The sequence below is a fragment of the Malaya genurostris genome, chromosome 3 (assembly GCF_030247185.1).
Source record: "Malaya genurostris strain Urasoe2022 chromosome 3, Malgen_1.1, whole genome shotgun sequence".
NCBI lineage: Eukaryota > Metazoa > Arthropoda > Insecta > Diptera > Culicidae > Malaya > Malaya genurostris.
This window is the reverse complement of record NC_080572.1, coordinates 299,578,686-299,593,013: the sequence shown is the minus strand read 5'-3', so window position 1 is coordinate 299,593,013 and position 14,328 is coordinate 299,578,686. Positions and strand designations below refer to the sequence as shown.

The window sequence follows — 14,328 nt, the reverse complement described above, 5'->3', positions numbered from 1 at the left end:
GTCAAATGATACATGAGAAATCGCAGAACACTGAATCTTGAGTTTATCTTTGTTCACATATCAGCTAAAGAACAATGGATGGGTAATATTAGAGGCATAACCAATACGATGTCAATACGCATAAAACTCACACGCTTTCTGTTTTACAGTAGATTTTCTGACTTTAATTGGAAGAAAATATCATGAACAGTTTCTTTGTGATCGATTTTTTTTGTCATAAAAAGGATCCATTAACTAAACTTCTTCGATATAAAACAATGTTAATGTTGCATATTCTTCGAATGCAAAATATTAGCAGAATATGGAATGAAGTGGAAACTGATAGCCTCTATTGAGGAGCAAACAGCGTTCAAAACAAAGCGACGAAATAGTCCGCTCTCTTGGCAAACAGTCCTCTCGGACTTGTTTATTATTTTAGTGTTAATTTACGCATTTCAAATTTAGAAAATATCGTAAAAATATTTTACGAAAGATAGAAAAATAATAAAAAATGTAAATATAGATTTTCTGAGTACCTTGGACCGTGGAGTTGCAATCATCTCGTGTATTAACGTTGTTATTCAAATTATTCGAAAAAATAGTAAATGATCATTTTTTTTCGATAGGTACAAAATCTTATAACAAATAATCAACATTGCTTTTTCAAAGGCAATCGACTGCATTTAATTTACCAGAATTTGTTACGTTCACTCTCAATGCAACGGATGATGGCAACCGTGTAGAAATATTATACACTGATTTCAGTGAAGCATTTGACCGCATTGACCATTCCGTTGCTACTATTAAAATTTAAAAAAAAAATATATGGATCCAAACTTTCTAAAATGGCTCAAATCAGACCTCTCAAATCGCAATCAAGTTGTTCACATTCAAAATAAATTTTCCGAACCAATCCATGTCACATCTGGTGTTCCACAAGGTTCCTACATAGGCCCTCTCCTTTTTATTTTGTATTTTAATGACATTTCCTTCTTACTTAAACATGTAACATGCACGAAAAACGCATAGTCCAGAAACAATTTGTTTTGTACGGTCTTTGTAGACTAAATTGGACCACATTTCCACTTCCGCCATATAGAAACACTTGAGGAACGCCTAGAATTAGCAATGCTTCGCTTCATTATGAACATTATTTCGCAACGTATTCAATCGTAAAAAATGGTCCAATTAACCGAATGATGCGTTGTTACAATCAGAATTGTGATACAATTGAATTCAGTATGTCAAAAAATCAGTTAAAATTACAGTCAAACTTTAGAAATAATGCCTAGTATATAAGTAAAAATTGTGAATTATTATGTGTAGTTTACATATGTTCGACGAATAAATAAATAAATAGATTAGTGGCAGTAGACCAAATCGAGCTAAATGATGTCTGTGAATGAACGGTAATAGACGCTTTTTCAGACAATAATCAATGTAAACTTGGGATCTCACCATCGAGGATGTGACGAAATCATGACCTTCTTCGTGAACTTTTCGACAAACACGAACTTGAATCTTCCCGGTACATCCCCTCGCCCTATTGTGATGTAAAACTTTAGACCGTAAAGCTGCTCAATCGAATTTGACGTATGTTTTGTCATCGGTCAAAGGCCAGCCCTGGTGTTTCGTCAGAACACGCTCGTCTAAGAGCTTTGTGCGCTCTTTGGTCACGGAATTCTGCTTTATGTGCCGGTTCGAGTGGATCTGTACGACTTGTATTCTTCCCTGAGATGGATATCTGTACCTTTAGAAAGTTTACATTGCACCTTTAGGTTGCATCTCGGATCGAAAGACCTGGGTTCCCTTTAACGCACCTCAACACTTGCGTGCACAGCTAACCATCCCTGGTTCCAGTTTTATCGTAGTTCCGCTGATTTCTTTCCGCACTCAGGGTTTCCTTGTAGGTTTTGACCACTCGATAAACTGTGGTTTTGGGCTCAATATTGTGTTTTACTTGAGTTCCATTTGACGTTATTCCTGAACGCATTCGCCTACTTTAATCGAACTTGTACCAGTTGTGCTCTATAGTAGTTCAAAAGTGTGTGTCAAAGGTTTTCGATTTCTAACACTAGAGGCGTGCTAGCGGCGCGCAAGGGGCGTCAAATAAATATAAAAGCAGAAAAGTCTGGCAAACCCAGAATATTATCAAACATTGAGTGTTTACTATACATGACATGCGTTTTCATGTTTGCATTGATTCTTCAAGACTTGTGCACTTTATGCACTAATGATTATCGTTCGTCCCAACTGAAACATATATCTGTACTAAGTAAATATTCCATCAAGAGTGGCTTTCGTCGTTAGAGTGAATCTGGGCGAAATTTGGGGCATCTCACCGGGGTTACATTACCCGTTCTTTAATAAAAAAATATGTAAAAAAATAACTCACGTTGAAACACTTCATAAAGACAGCTCGATTATTTATGGCTTCTTCGAGCCCTCTTGAAGCCAGCGTGCGCGAGAAGCCTGACGGAATGATGAGCTCACAAACCGGTACGGTTCAATGCATCGCATGGAGTCCCGAAAGAAAGGGAGTTTAAAGATCAGCGAAGGATAAGCCCTGTTCGAAAACAGCTGAAGCGGGAGAGAAGCCGAAAGGTCCCCGGTTCTGAACGATCCGACCGAAAAAGGCAACGTTGGTTCGATGGAAGAGAGAAAGAATTTTTTAAATCATATAATTATTGTCTGCAGAGATGCGTTTCTTCAATAAGTTCGCGAGTTTTGAAATCCTTTCCTCCTTGGTGCTGATGCATCAAACACTGCATATATGAGATCTTGCCGAAAAATAGCAATTAATTGTGGCCGTCCCCCGAGTGGAGGCGCAGTGAAAAATCGGCTTTGTCCATCGAAATGAATGCTGCTCTGCGCAGTGAAATATGTTGATGATGGAAAAAATTGAGCCGTGCAGATAAACCGCAATCTGATAGGATTTATGGCATCTGCCCTCACTTTTAATGTTCCAGAAAGTTAAAAAAAAATTACTGCCTATGGAAACGTTCCACATGCTAGTAAAACTGATTGTTTTGTTCTATTCCAAAGGCCGAGTCAAAGTTATATCGCTTCTGCCTTTCAAACTATCGTTGATTATGATGATCATCGTCACAACGAACTTGCTATTAGACTAAGGAAAGTTAATTTATGTTCCCTTCAATCTCCGGTGATGATCGTCGATAGATAGGTGCTGATTGAGCTGCGGGGATCTTCTTCACGCAATCAATTAAAATTACGATCAGTTTGACCTTTTCGCATCGATACGCCCACGATGTTTCCTATTGGAGGACAAAATAAATAGTTTTTAGCAATACTTGCAGAGTTCCATGAATTCTCAATTCAATTTTGCTCATTTTAAAACTTAAAAAAAGAAAAACCTATTCGTTCAAATCAAAATTACAATTTCACATACTACTGCGGCTCATCATTTTACAATTTGATACCAAAATTGTTTAGAATTTAATTTCAATGCAGAGGATTTTTTATCGTCCTCGACCCATCAGTGCATTAGCAGCTTATATTGAACTGCAAACGCCACCTAACGGTTCAACGGTAACGGTAAAGTTCAACGTAACAATTTTTCAAACGACAAGGACAAATTGCTTGAAGAATAAAAATGCAATATTAACGTTCATTACATCGATAGGTCACCTAAAATAGGATTTAGTTTCAACTACTCCTTTTCGCTATTAATTTTTCTTAAACTGTTTTTATTCGCGTCAATGGTATAGCCGAACTAAACTGTAAACGAAATGGTATAGCCGAACTAAACTGTAAACGAAATCAGAACCAGAAACAAAAAAAAAATTCGAGAAATATTATGAGACTATTGATCCTATAGATTACACCGTAAGATAGCGGTTTTGAGAGTTACGTGATGGTCAAAATGGTGAACGGCCCTACGAAGCAGAACAGAGTCAAAACCACATAAAATGGAGGATGAAACCGGGGTAAAATAAATGACAATAATAACAATACATAAAATAGCAGTTTAGTTTTTGAAGCTATTTACGTTACGAAGTTTTTCGAGGCCTATCTGAATCAACGCCTGAGTAAAAGTACACACTTAGAAAAAATCGTGTAAGTTTACGTCTCTATAGATGCACACAAAAGGAGCAATTCACGCACATGTAAAATTGAATCATTTCATTAACTTTACAGCTAATATAGCTGAAGTTGATATCAAAGCAGAAACAAATTTTATGTTTAAATGCAAATAGATGTAATATTCATCCATTACCCGAGAAATTACGTCAAATGTAAGATTCATTTTTTCGAAGAGTGTACTGTGCAATTTTTGTTTGTTCCGATTATAGAGATTGTAACCTTGAGGGCATTCGCCTGTTCGGGCTAGAAGAACGTTATGACTCTATGTGCGGGGTTGGGAATCGAACCCAGGCGAGTTGTGTTCCATTTGACGAAACGTTTCACTCAATATTATCGTGGGATGGGAAGCGTTGCGTTTAGTTAAAGCAGCTAGTTGCAAATCATATGAGTTGTTTTGTGTAAATTGTGAATGTTAAAAACCGTTCTAAGGGTTAGATTCTTGCGGTAAACGAGTAACAATGCGTTAATTTTAAGGAAGTTATAGATGTTACGAAGTGTTACATGCGTTACTTTTTAATGAGTTATAGACGTTACGGAGCGTTACGAAGCGTTACATGCGTTACTTTTTTGTAAGTTATAGGCATTACGAAGCGTTACTTGCGTTACTTTTTCGTGAGTTATAGGTGTTACGAAGCGTCAAGTGGAATACTTTTTTGTAAGTTACAGGCGTTATGAAGTGTTACATGTGTTACTATGTTGTAAGTTATAAGCGTTACCAATCGTTGCATGTGTTACTATGTTGTAAGTTATAGGCGTTACGAAACGTTACAGGCGTTACTTTTTGTGAGTTACAGACGTTACGAAGCATTACAAGCATTACTCGTTTGTAAGTTACAAGCGTTACGATGTGTTACATGCGTTACTTTTAAATAAGACTTAGGCGTTACGAAGCGTCATGAGAGAGAGAGAGAGGAGTTGGCATCACTGGGAGTACGATGCGGTGTCTAAGTGCTGCTCTCAAAAAAGTCTATTTTCAATGTGTTTTTTGATACGTATAGTTAAGAATTTGGTTTAAACAGTTGTTTTGAGTGATAGTGAAGGTGTGGCAAGTGTGTGTTTAGTAGTAAGAGTGCTATTTATTGAATAATGTTGATTCTCAAAACTAAAAATGCTCAAGCGGAGGAAACTGAGAATATACTGCCCCAAAATTAAACGATACTAACCGATCGAAACGCCGTCTGCATATCATTGTCGGTGTTATCAGATTTCTATGGAACGTGTGAAAATTTACTAGTCATTCGTGTTATTCAAGCTGAAAATCTAAAATTGGTTTGCAGCAAACCCATCGTGTTTCATCTAGCGTTGTTAACAGCAATGCGAATAGGAGAGAAAAAAATACTCGTGAGATCGTTCCTTAGAGATATTTTATATTTTTCTTACTTATAATGCCTTATATTTCTCCTGAGTATCGAAAATCAGCTTTTGTTGAGATCATATTGTTTACCAAAACATGTCCGGATCTCTTTCCCTTCCTACTAACACATCTCCTATCCTGTGATGCTCGTGGAGATACAGTGGTACTCGCGGTCTTCAGAAACAACGAGTATCGGACTAACATTCCTTCTTTTTCCTCAGTAGCACAACCTTGGGCCGTGCCCAGCGACTTTGCATTTTATGAGAAGTTAGAAGTGAGTAAGTTACGAAGCGTTACATTTATTTATTCAAAATAATAGTTTTAGGCGTTGCGAGGCATTACATGCGTTACTCTGTTGTGAATTATAGGCATTACAAATCGTTACATTCCTAAATTTGTTTTTGTGAATTAAAAAGCGTTACAAGAGTTTTAGTATCCCAATTTTAACATATTTTAACATAGAATACACTGATAAAAATTAGCACGATGACATAACAGTTCGGCTGAAAAGTTCGTATCGTTCAATGGAAACACACATTTTTTGCCAAAATTCGTTTTTATTATTCAACATAATTGCCATCAGAGGCGATACAGCGATTATAGCGATCTTCCAACTTTTCGATACCATTTTTGTAGTACGATTTGTCCTTTGCCTTAAAATAGGCCTCAGTTTCAGCGATTACCTCTTCATTGCTTCTAAATTTTTTACCAGCGAGCATTCTCTTGAGGTCTGAGAACAGGAAAAAGTCACTGGGGGCCAAATCTGGAGAATACGGTGGATGAGGGAGCAATTCGAAGCCCAATTCGTTCAATTTCAGCATGGTTTTCATCGTCTTGTGACACGGTGCATTATCTTGATGAAACAAAACTTTTTTCTTCTTCAAATTAGGCCGTTTTTTTTAAATTTCGTCCTCCAAACGCTCTAATAACGCTATATAATAGTCACTGTTGATGGTTTTTTTCCTTTTCAAGGTAGTCGATGAAAATTATACCATGCGAATCCCAAAATACAGACGCCATAACCTTACCGGCCGATTGTTGAGTCTTTCCACGCTTTGGGTTCAGTTCATCGCGTGCAGTCCACTCAGCTGACTGTCGATTGGACTCCGGAGTGAAGTGATAGAGCCATGTTTCGTCCATTATTATATATCGACGAAAAAAATCGGTTTTATTTCGATATAACAGCTCCAAGCACTGCTCAGAATCATCAATTCGTTGTTGTTTTTGATCGATTGTGAGCTCACGCGGCACCCATTTTGCACAAAGCTTTCTCATATCCAAATATTCGTGAATAATATGTCCAACACGTTCCTTTGATATCTTTAGGGTGTCAGCTATCTCGATCAACTTCACTTTACGGTCATTGAAAATCATTTTGTGGATTTTTTTCACGTTTTCATCGGTAACAGCCTCTTTTGGACGTCCACTGCGTTCATCGTCTTCGGTGCTCATATGACCAGTACGAAATTTTGCAAACCACTTACGAATTGTTGCATCGCCCGGTGCAGAATCTGGATAACACTCATCAAGCCATTTTTAAGTATCGGCGGCACTTTTTTTCATCGAAAAGTAGTGTTTCATCAACACACGAAATTCCTTTTTTTCCATTTTTTTCACAATAACAAAAGTAGCTTCACTCAAAATGCAATATCTCACAAACTAATAATCAGACAGCTGTCAAATTTATACACGTATTTTTTGAAGGTAGGTACTAACTGAAAATGGTATGGATTTAATTCTAGTGGCGCCCTCTCATAGAAACGATATGAACTTTTCAGCCGATCTGTTATCTTATCGGAACGAAAACTTGTATCTAATTTTGAAGGAAAATGAACAGTAATATTATTCAAGTTGTTCTATTCTATCCATGAAGGAATCATTAGTTCTTTTCTTGATATGAGATTATTCAGTAAATTGAAATGTTGTGTCACATGATTTAACGGTTTCAATATTTTATATGTTACCGACAGCCGAAGGGGCGCTGTAGTTTTGGAATTGCAAATTGAATCGAATAGAAAAATCGTATGAAATCATAACATCATTGCTTTTAACATAAACGTGTGACAATTAATTAAGCATTCTATGAGATGTAAAAGTGAGTTCCTCTTTAATGTTTTTTCTTTATTTATGGTACTTCCAGAAACATATTCAGAGACCAGCATAATCAAAAATAGTTCGTATGTCCAGGAATTAGTATGACGAATAAATAGAAAAAATTTTGCCATCTTCTATGATGGTTTGAATTTTAAAAACTCATCACCCTGTAATTTCAAAATTGGATATCGGAATTGAATAAAATGCACAAATTTTGTATGGTCCTTCTTTTAGTCGTCAGTTTAATTCGCCTATTGGAATGATTCCAATTTCATTTGATTCGAAATTTTCGAAAATCAGTGTAGCTATCTTAGAGAAATCGTAGTGCGTTCCACATACAATTTTTGGGTACTTTCTGGGATCGAAAACCGAATACCGGTAAAACTGGAATATGTTTACTTGGTCGTCGATTCTCAAAATCTGTGAACCCGATAAACCCGATAAATTTATGTGAAATTTTTATACTAATCACCCTGTATCTCCTGCACCGGAAGTCGGATCTGATTAAAAAATGAGAATGAAATTCAAAAATCTTATATAGGAGCATAGGACTTTTCATATGAGTCTAACTTTGTAGAAATCAGTTAAACCATCTCCGCGAAAAATTAGTTGAATTCTTTATCACTCACATTTGCTGATCTCAACGAGCTGAATCGAAAGGTATATGGGTGTTATATTCATCCAGCAATTATTGCTGTAAGTAGTTTGAAACAGTATAAATATGAAATCGTTTTGAATCCGAAAATACTGCCATTTTTCTAATACATATGTCATGCCAAAAACGAACCGTGCTAAAATCGCAAGGGTGCTGTGCATAGTCTTTTAGGTGATAAGAAACAATTTCATAAAACAGTATTGAAAATCGTATTGCTCCGAAACATCGCTTTATCATCAAGCGCGGTAAACTCCTACTACTGGAACAAGACGAATAGTCGCCTACACAAAAATATCGATATCTCCAGTAAAAATCAACGGATTTCTACAATCTATGGCTTGTTGGATAGCTATCCCAAGTAACAATCCGCAACTAGTTCTGATACGACAAAGTCCAAACTATGTTGCAACAAGAGCACGAATATGTTTTTTTTGTTATACTGATTAAAACATGGTCACAGCAATTTTTCATCATAACATAACTAGTTACGAAATAGTTATTCAGGTTTCCAATAATAACATCTTCGTGTCATATTGAATTAAATATAATTTATAAGCTATCGTTACTTAATCCAAACATATCTTCAATCACAACAATGCTTCTAGCTACTAGTTGAAAACAAGTTTATTTTACTTCAATAGTAGCAACCCGTAACTAGTTCTGATACCACTTAGCCCAACTGTGTTGCAACAAGAGCACGAACATGTTTTTTTATGTTATACTGGTTAAAACAAGGTGACAGCAGTGTTTGTTTATAACGTAAACATTGAACTAACTATCATTTGTAAGTTATCGTTACTTGATTCTAACATATCTTTAATCACAGTTATGTGTTTAGCTACTAGTTGAAAAAAGGTTTAGTTTCAGTTGCGAAACCATTATAAATACGTTAACGTTTATGTGAATTGTTACTGTGAATTGATATAACAATAACTTAGATATTATAAGATTATAACACATAATTTCTTCATTGATTCAGATAGTTATCGGTAGATTTTCCCAACGTTATGATAACGAAAATGCAAACATAACAACCTTTGTTGGCTTGAATATGGCGAACACAATATGGAATCTCAAGAAGTGTATGAAACATAAATAAAACCAGGATATTACTTGTTTCAAAACTACTTTTTGCCGAAAATACTGAATGGCAGAATAGTCATTTTTGTTCTATGCACTGTCAAAAACACGAAGAAAATAATATAGGGAATGAACATCGATTGTGATAATATTATAATTCTCATGATATATGAATTTAAAATGATGAGAAATCACTCTACTTGGAATAATTTTGAGCATTCTGAACATAGTGTTATTTTGCTGTTTATTTTTATATCTTTATAAACAGATTTTGATTGAAGGCGCATAAAAAACAGTTAAGTAAAATTTAATTCCACTCGACAGTTTCAAAATCGTTGTGAAATTTGTACCTTGTATCAAGTTTGTGATTTAAAGTACTCCTCTGCTTTTTTATTGATGATAGAAAAGTGTTCTGGATTCATTCAATGTTTATAATGTCGATGGTGACTAAGTTTCAACAAGTTTACTTGAAAACAAGTTATTTTCAAGTTATGAAAAGATAAGTTCTTTCAGTATGACATTACAACGTAACGACAACTTATTTTTAGCCGACCTAACAACTAGTAGAAACTGCGCTTTTTGAGTCATGCAAGAGGTTAGATGTTAGTAACAATCACTCAAATATCTGGTTGCAAACTAGTCACAAACAAGCTAGCGTAACAAAAATTGTTACTTGGGTATCACCGTGGGGAATCTAAGTCTAAAAACATATTATGTTTGCAAGCTCAATTGTGTCAGCTATTTAAAAAAAACTGAAAATTTTGACATAAAACTTCTTATAACTCGAAAACCGAAACCAATAGCGTTCTGGATGACAAAAAGACCTTTAATTTGCAACTAGTCCTAAGTTAACAACAACGTTAAGCTGTACTAATTCATGCAACGAAAAAACTGTCAAAATAACCAAGTTTTGGCTTCACATAACTTATACTTTGTTGTTAAAGTGACAATAAATCTGATTTGATATTGCAAATATTGTTACATGACACAATGAAATGAGGTATTTATTTTTTCTCAGTGAATTAGTTTGTTTCAATAAATATTAACAGATCGGCTGAAAAGTTCGTATCGTTTCTATGAGAGGGCGCCACTAGATTTAAATCCATACCATTTTCAGTTAGTACCAACCTTCAAAAGATACGTGTATAAATTTGACAGCTGTCTGATTTTTAGTTTGTGAGATATTGCATTTTGAGTGAAGCTACTTTTGTTATTTGAAAAAAATGGAAAAAGAGGAATTTCGTGTGTTGATGAAACACTACTTTTTGATGAAAAAAAGTGCCGCCGATACCAAAAAATGGCTTGATGAGTGTTATCCAGACTCTGCACCGAGCGAAGCAACAATTCGTAAGTGGTTTGCAAAATTTCGTACTGGTCATATGAGCACCGAAGACGATGAACGCAGTGGACGTCCAAAAGAGGCTGTTACCGATGAAAACGTGAAAAAAATCCACAAAATGATTTTCAATGACCGTAAAGTGAAGTTGATCGAGATAGCTGACACCCTAAAGATATTAAAGGAACGTGTTGGACATATTATTCACGAATATTTGGATATGAGAAAGCTTTGTGCAAAATGGGTGCCGCGTGAGCTCACAATCGATCAAAAACAACAACGAATTGATGATTCTGAGCAGTGTTTGGAGCTGTTATATCGAAATAAAACCGATTTTTTTCGTCGATATATAACAATGGAAGAAACATGGCTCCATCACTTCACTCCGGAGTCCAATCGACAGTCAGCTGAGTGGACTGCACGCGATGAACCGAACCCAAAGCGTGGAAAGATTCGTGGGTACCATGGGATTCGCATGGTATAATTTTCATCGACTACCTTGAAAAGGGAAAAACCATCAACAGTGACTATTATATAGCGTTATTAGAGCGTTTGAAGGACGAAATTTAAAAAAAAAACGGCCTCATTTGAAGAAGAAAAAAGTTTTGTTTCATCAAGACAATGCAACGTGTCACAAGTCGATAAAAACCATGCTGAAATTGAACGAATCGGGCTTCGAATTGCTCCCTCATCCACCGTATTCTCCAGATTTGGCCCCCAGTGACTTTTTCCTGTTCTCAGACCTCAAGAGAATGCTCGCTGGTAAAAAATTTAGAAGCAATGAAGAGGTAATCGCTGAAACTGAGGCCTATTTTGAGGCAAAGGACAAATCGTATTACAAAAATGGTATCGAAAAGTTGGAAGATCGCTATAATCGCTGTATCGCCTCTGATGGCAATTCTGTTGAATAACAAAAACGAATTTTGGCAAAAAAATGTGTGTTTTTATTAAACGATACGAACTTTTCAGCCGAACTGTTAAATAAAAATATCAATATTTTTTTGTAGTTTCAAGATATTTTAAGTTTAACAATAATGTAAGTTGTGTGAGGCCAAAACTTGGTTATTTGGCCAGTTTTTTACTCTACGTGAATTAGTAGAGTCCAGAGTTTTTGTTTAGAATTTCCCGGAATTTATTTATTTCTACAATGTTTTTTTCTATGTTCTGACATTCAAGCAATTCTTTCAAATTAATGAATAAAAAGGACAAAAACTAAGTTAATCATAAAATGAATTCGCGACCCTCAAAAAATCCCAGGGAGTTCGCTGACAACAGTTTGGGAATAGCTGCTCTATGTTACATATTCTTCTAATATTTGTCATTTGAAATGCTGAGATGCAGTTTTGTTTTTCAAATATAAATTTTAATCTAGTTGACGTGTTGTTTTTTTTTCAAATCATTGAGAGTTTGAAACACGTTTGAGGAAAACTAGATTGCCTAAAATCAGAGTGACGACTGTTGTTCGTTTGGAACACACATTTTCGTCAGCATCGTTCCGGATTAATGCTCGATTCAGACGCCTTCTTCCGTCACCGTCACCGGAACGTCAGCTTCCGTCAAAATTATTCAAATGAGTTTTCCCTTTGCGCATTCACACGATCCAGCAGAGATCCGGAACGTCAACGTCCGTCAACGGCAAGCTCCGTCAACATTTCTCCGAAAGAATATTTGACGGACTGTGATTATCGCACACATGCACGATTTATATGATTACGGTATTGAGCTGACGTTTGTTATGTATGTATTCGGTGTCAAGATCCCACTCTTAAACAAAATATACCAAATATAAGTAATTATACTTATCAGTAGATTTGCAAAGTACGTTACGTTGTTGAGTGGAACTGATTGTTTTGTTTTTTCCTCTTTCTAGTTAATTTTGAAAATTATTCATTCGATCAAAAGATAGGAAAACAAAAATCGATTGGCTTCAAAAGCTTCCAGATTTTGTATTAGTGGAAGTTGAGTTAGTTTTGAGATGTCGCCACTCTACTTACAGAGTAAAACGTAACCCCTTAATTTACATAGTTTTTACAACAACCCGGATGGAATCTTCAATAATTTTTCAATAGATAGAAAAAAATTCGACAATTTTCATACGAATTAAATCGACTTACCCGTCCCAGAGGAAGGACTGCTCGACGTCGAAGTTCCACTCGGGAAGATGCTGTTCTTGCAGAATCGGGAAAACATTATTAGACCGTGTATTTTCGGATCAGATTTTGAGGAAACTATCCACTATTGATCACTTAGCACCACACGGATGAACAAATCAATTCTGCAGTTGAATTTTCCACTTTGCAGATTTTTTTTAAAACAATTCACAAATACCAAATATTTGTGCACTTCCTGGGACAAGCTTAGACTGTTGATGCCACTAGATTTTTTCAAAACTCACACCGTATCATCATACCGGTTTCGTATTGATGCTTCCGTTTCAAAACACTCAAACATCATTCTTATTAGCCAAATTATCGCACTACAATCTTGCACGGTCGCATACGGTTTGCAAGAAATGTCTGTCACCCGCTCAACGACCCACTCCAAACTGATTCCCGTGGTTCGAAGCTGTCTTGCGTTGGTTCTTGCTCAAAACCCACGGCGGTGAACAACAACGGAAGTTCGTCTCCTATTACTGCGGAAGTCGACTCCGTAAGAAAGCTGGGCACGTACGGTACGCACCCACACGACGAAGCTGCCGTGTCGTTTGCAGAAGCCAGCGGTGAGCACCAGGTGAAATTAAATTTACAAATGACTGTTTCGCCAGGCCGATGATGAGGGAGCTTTGATTTTCCCCCCTTTTTTTTCATCGGGGTCTTTTTTTTAGCCGTAGCCACGATGCGGCCGGATAGACTCACTCGTTCTCGCAGGTGATCACATACCGGCAACTTCGGTTGTTTCTGCACACTCTGGTGCCGTATGATTCAGAAGGCGTGCTTATGGAACCGCGAAAAGGTACCGCCAACTCCAACCGGTGACGGTGGTTCTGCTGGAAGGTTTTTAGGAAGTAATACTAGAGAGCAGCCCCGATCAGATGCTAATAACAGAATTATAACAGCTGGAGTAATTTGTTTCAGAAATATTTTGTATCAAATCTTGAAATATTTTTGGCTGGTAAGCTGTTAAAATAACAAAAATTATAACAAAAAAGACTCTAGCGGGAACAAAATCGTAACAGATTTTGAAACGTTTGTATCACAATTATTATTGAATTCGATTCAATAATAATTGAATCGTTTCAATCCCACATTGTTGAATGATTTTTTATTGAATGAAGAATTCATTTAGTGATCTGGTTTCTTCTTTTAGTTCTTTGAAATTCTGATAATTAAAGCTTGCTTCATTTAGAATTGGAACAAACTTTTTCTCATATTGTGGCGCTCCTGGTGGGCGGATTTGGAAGTTCTTGGCGCCCACGTGTCGGGAATTTTGTCAGCTTCACGTATGATTTTTGACATTCCGCCAATCGATTGTACTTTGTAAACAATCAACATGGAAGCCGAAAGATGGGAAAAAATTGTGCACAGTTATTTGGAAAATCCATTGTGGTCTGCATCTAGGCTAGCTAAACAGTTGAAATTGCCCAGAAATACCGTATGGCGCGTTATCAAACGGTATAAGGAAACATTGACGACGATTCGGAAGCCTCAAGCCAATCGTCGGAGTGGAACTGTCGATCGGAAACTGCGTGGTAAGATTTTGAAGACGATTAAGAGGAATCCTAATCTG

At 36.4% G+C, this 14,328-nt stretch overlaps 1 protein-coding gene across 1 annotated transcript in view; it reads right to left on the bottom strand.

Annotated features, from left to right (window-relative positions):
• Positions 1–13,312, bottom strand: part of LOC131435526 (uncharacterized) — a 112,931-nt gene extending 99,619 nt beyond the window's left edge. The window contains exon 1 of the mRNA XM_058603518.1: positions 12,717–13,312. Coding sequence (XP_058459501.1) covers positions 12,717–12,792 — 76 coding nt within the window. The 5' untranslated portion in view covers positions 12,793–13,312. The remainder of the gene's footprint in view (positions 1–12,716) is intronic.
• Between the last annotated feature and the right edge of the window lie 1,016 nt (positions 13,313–14,328).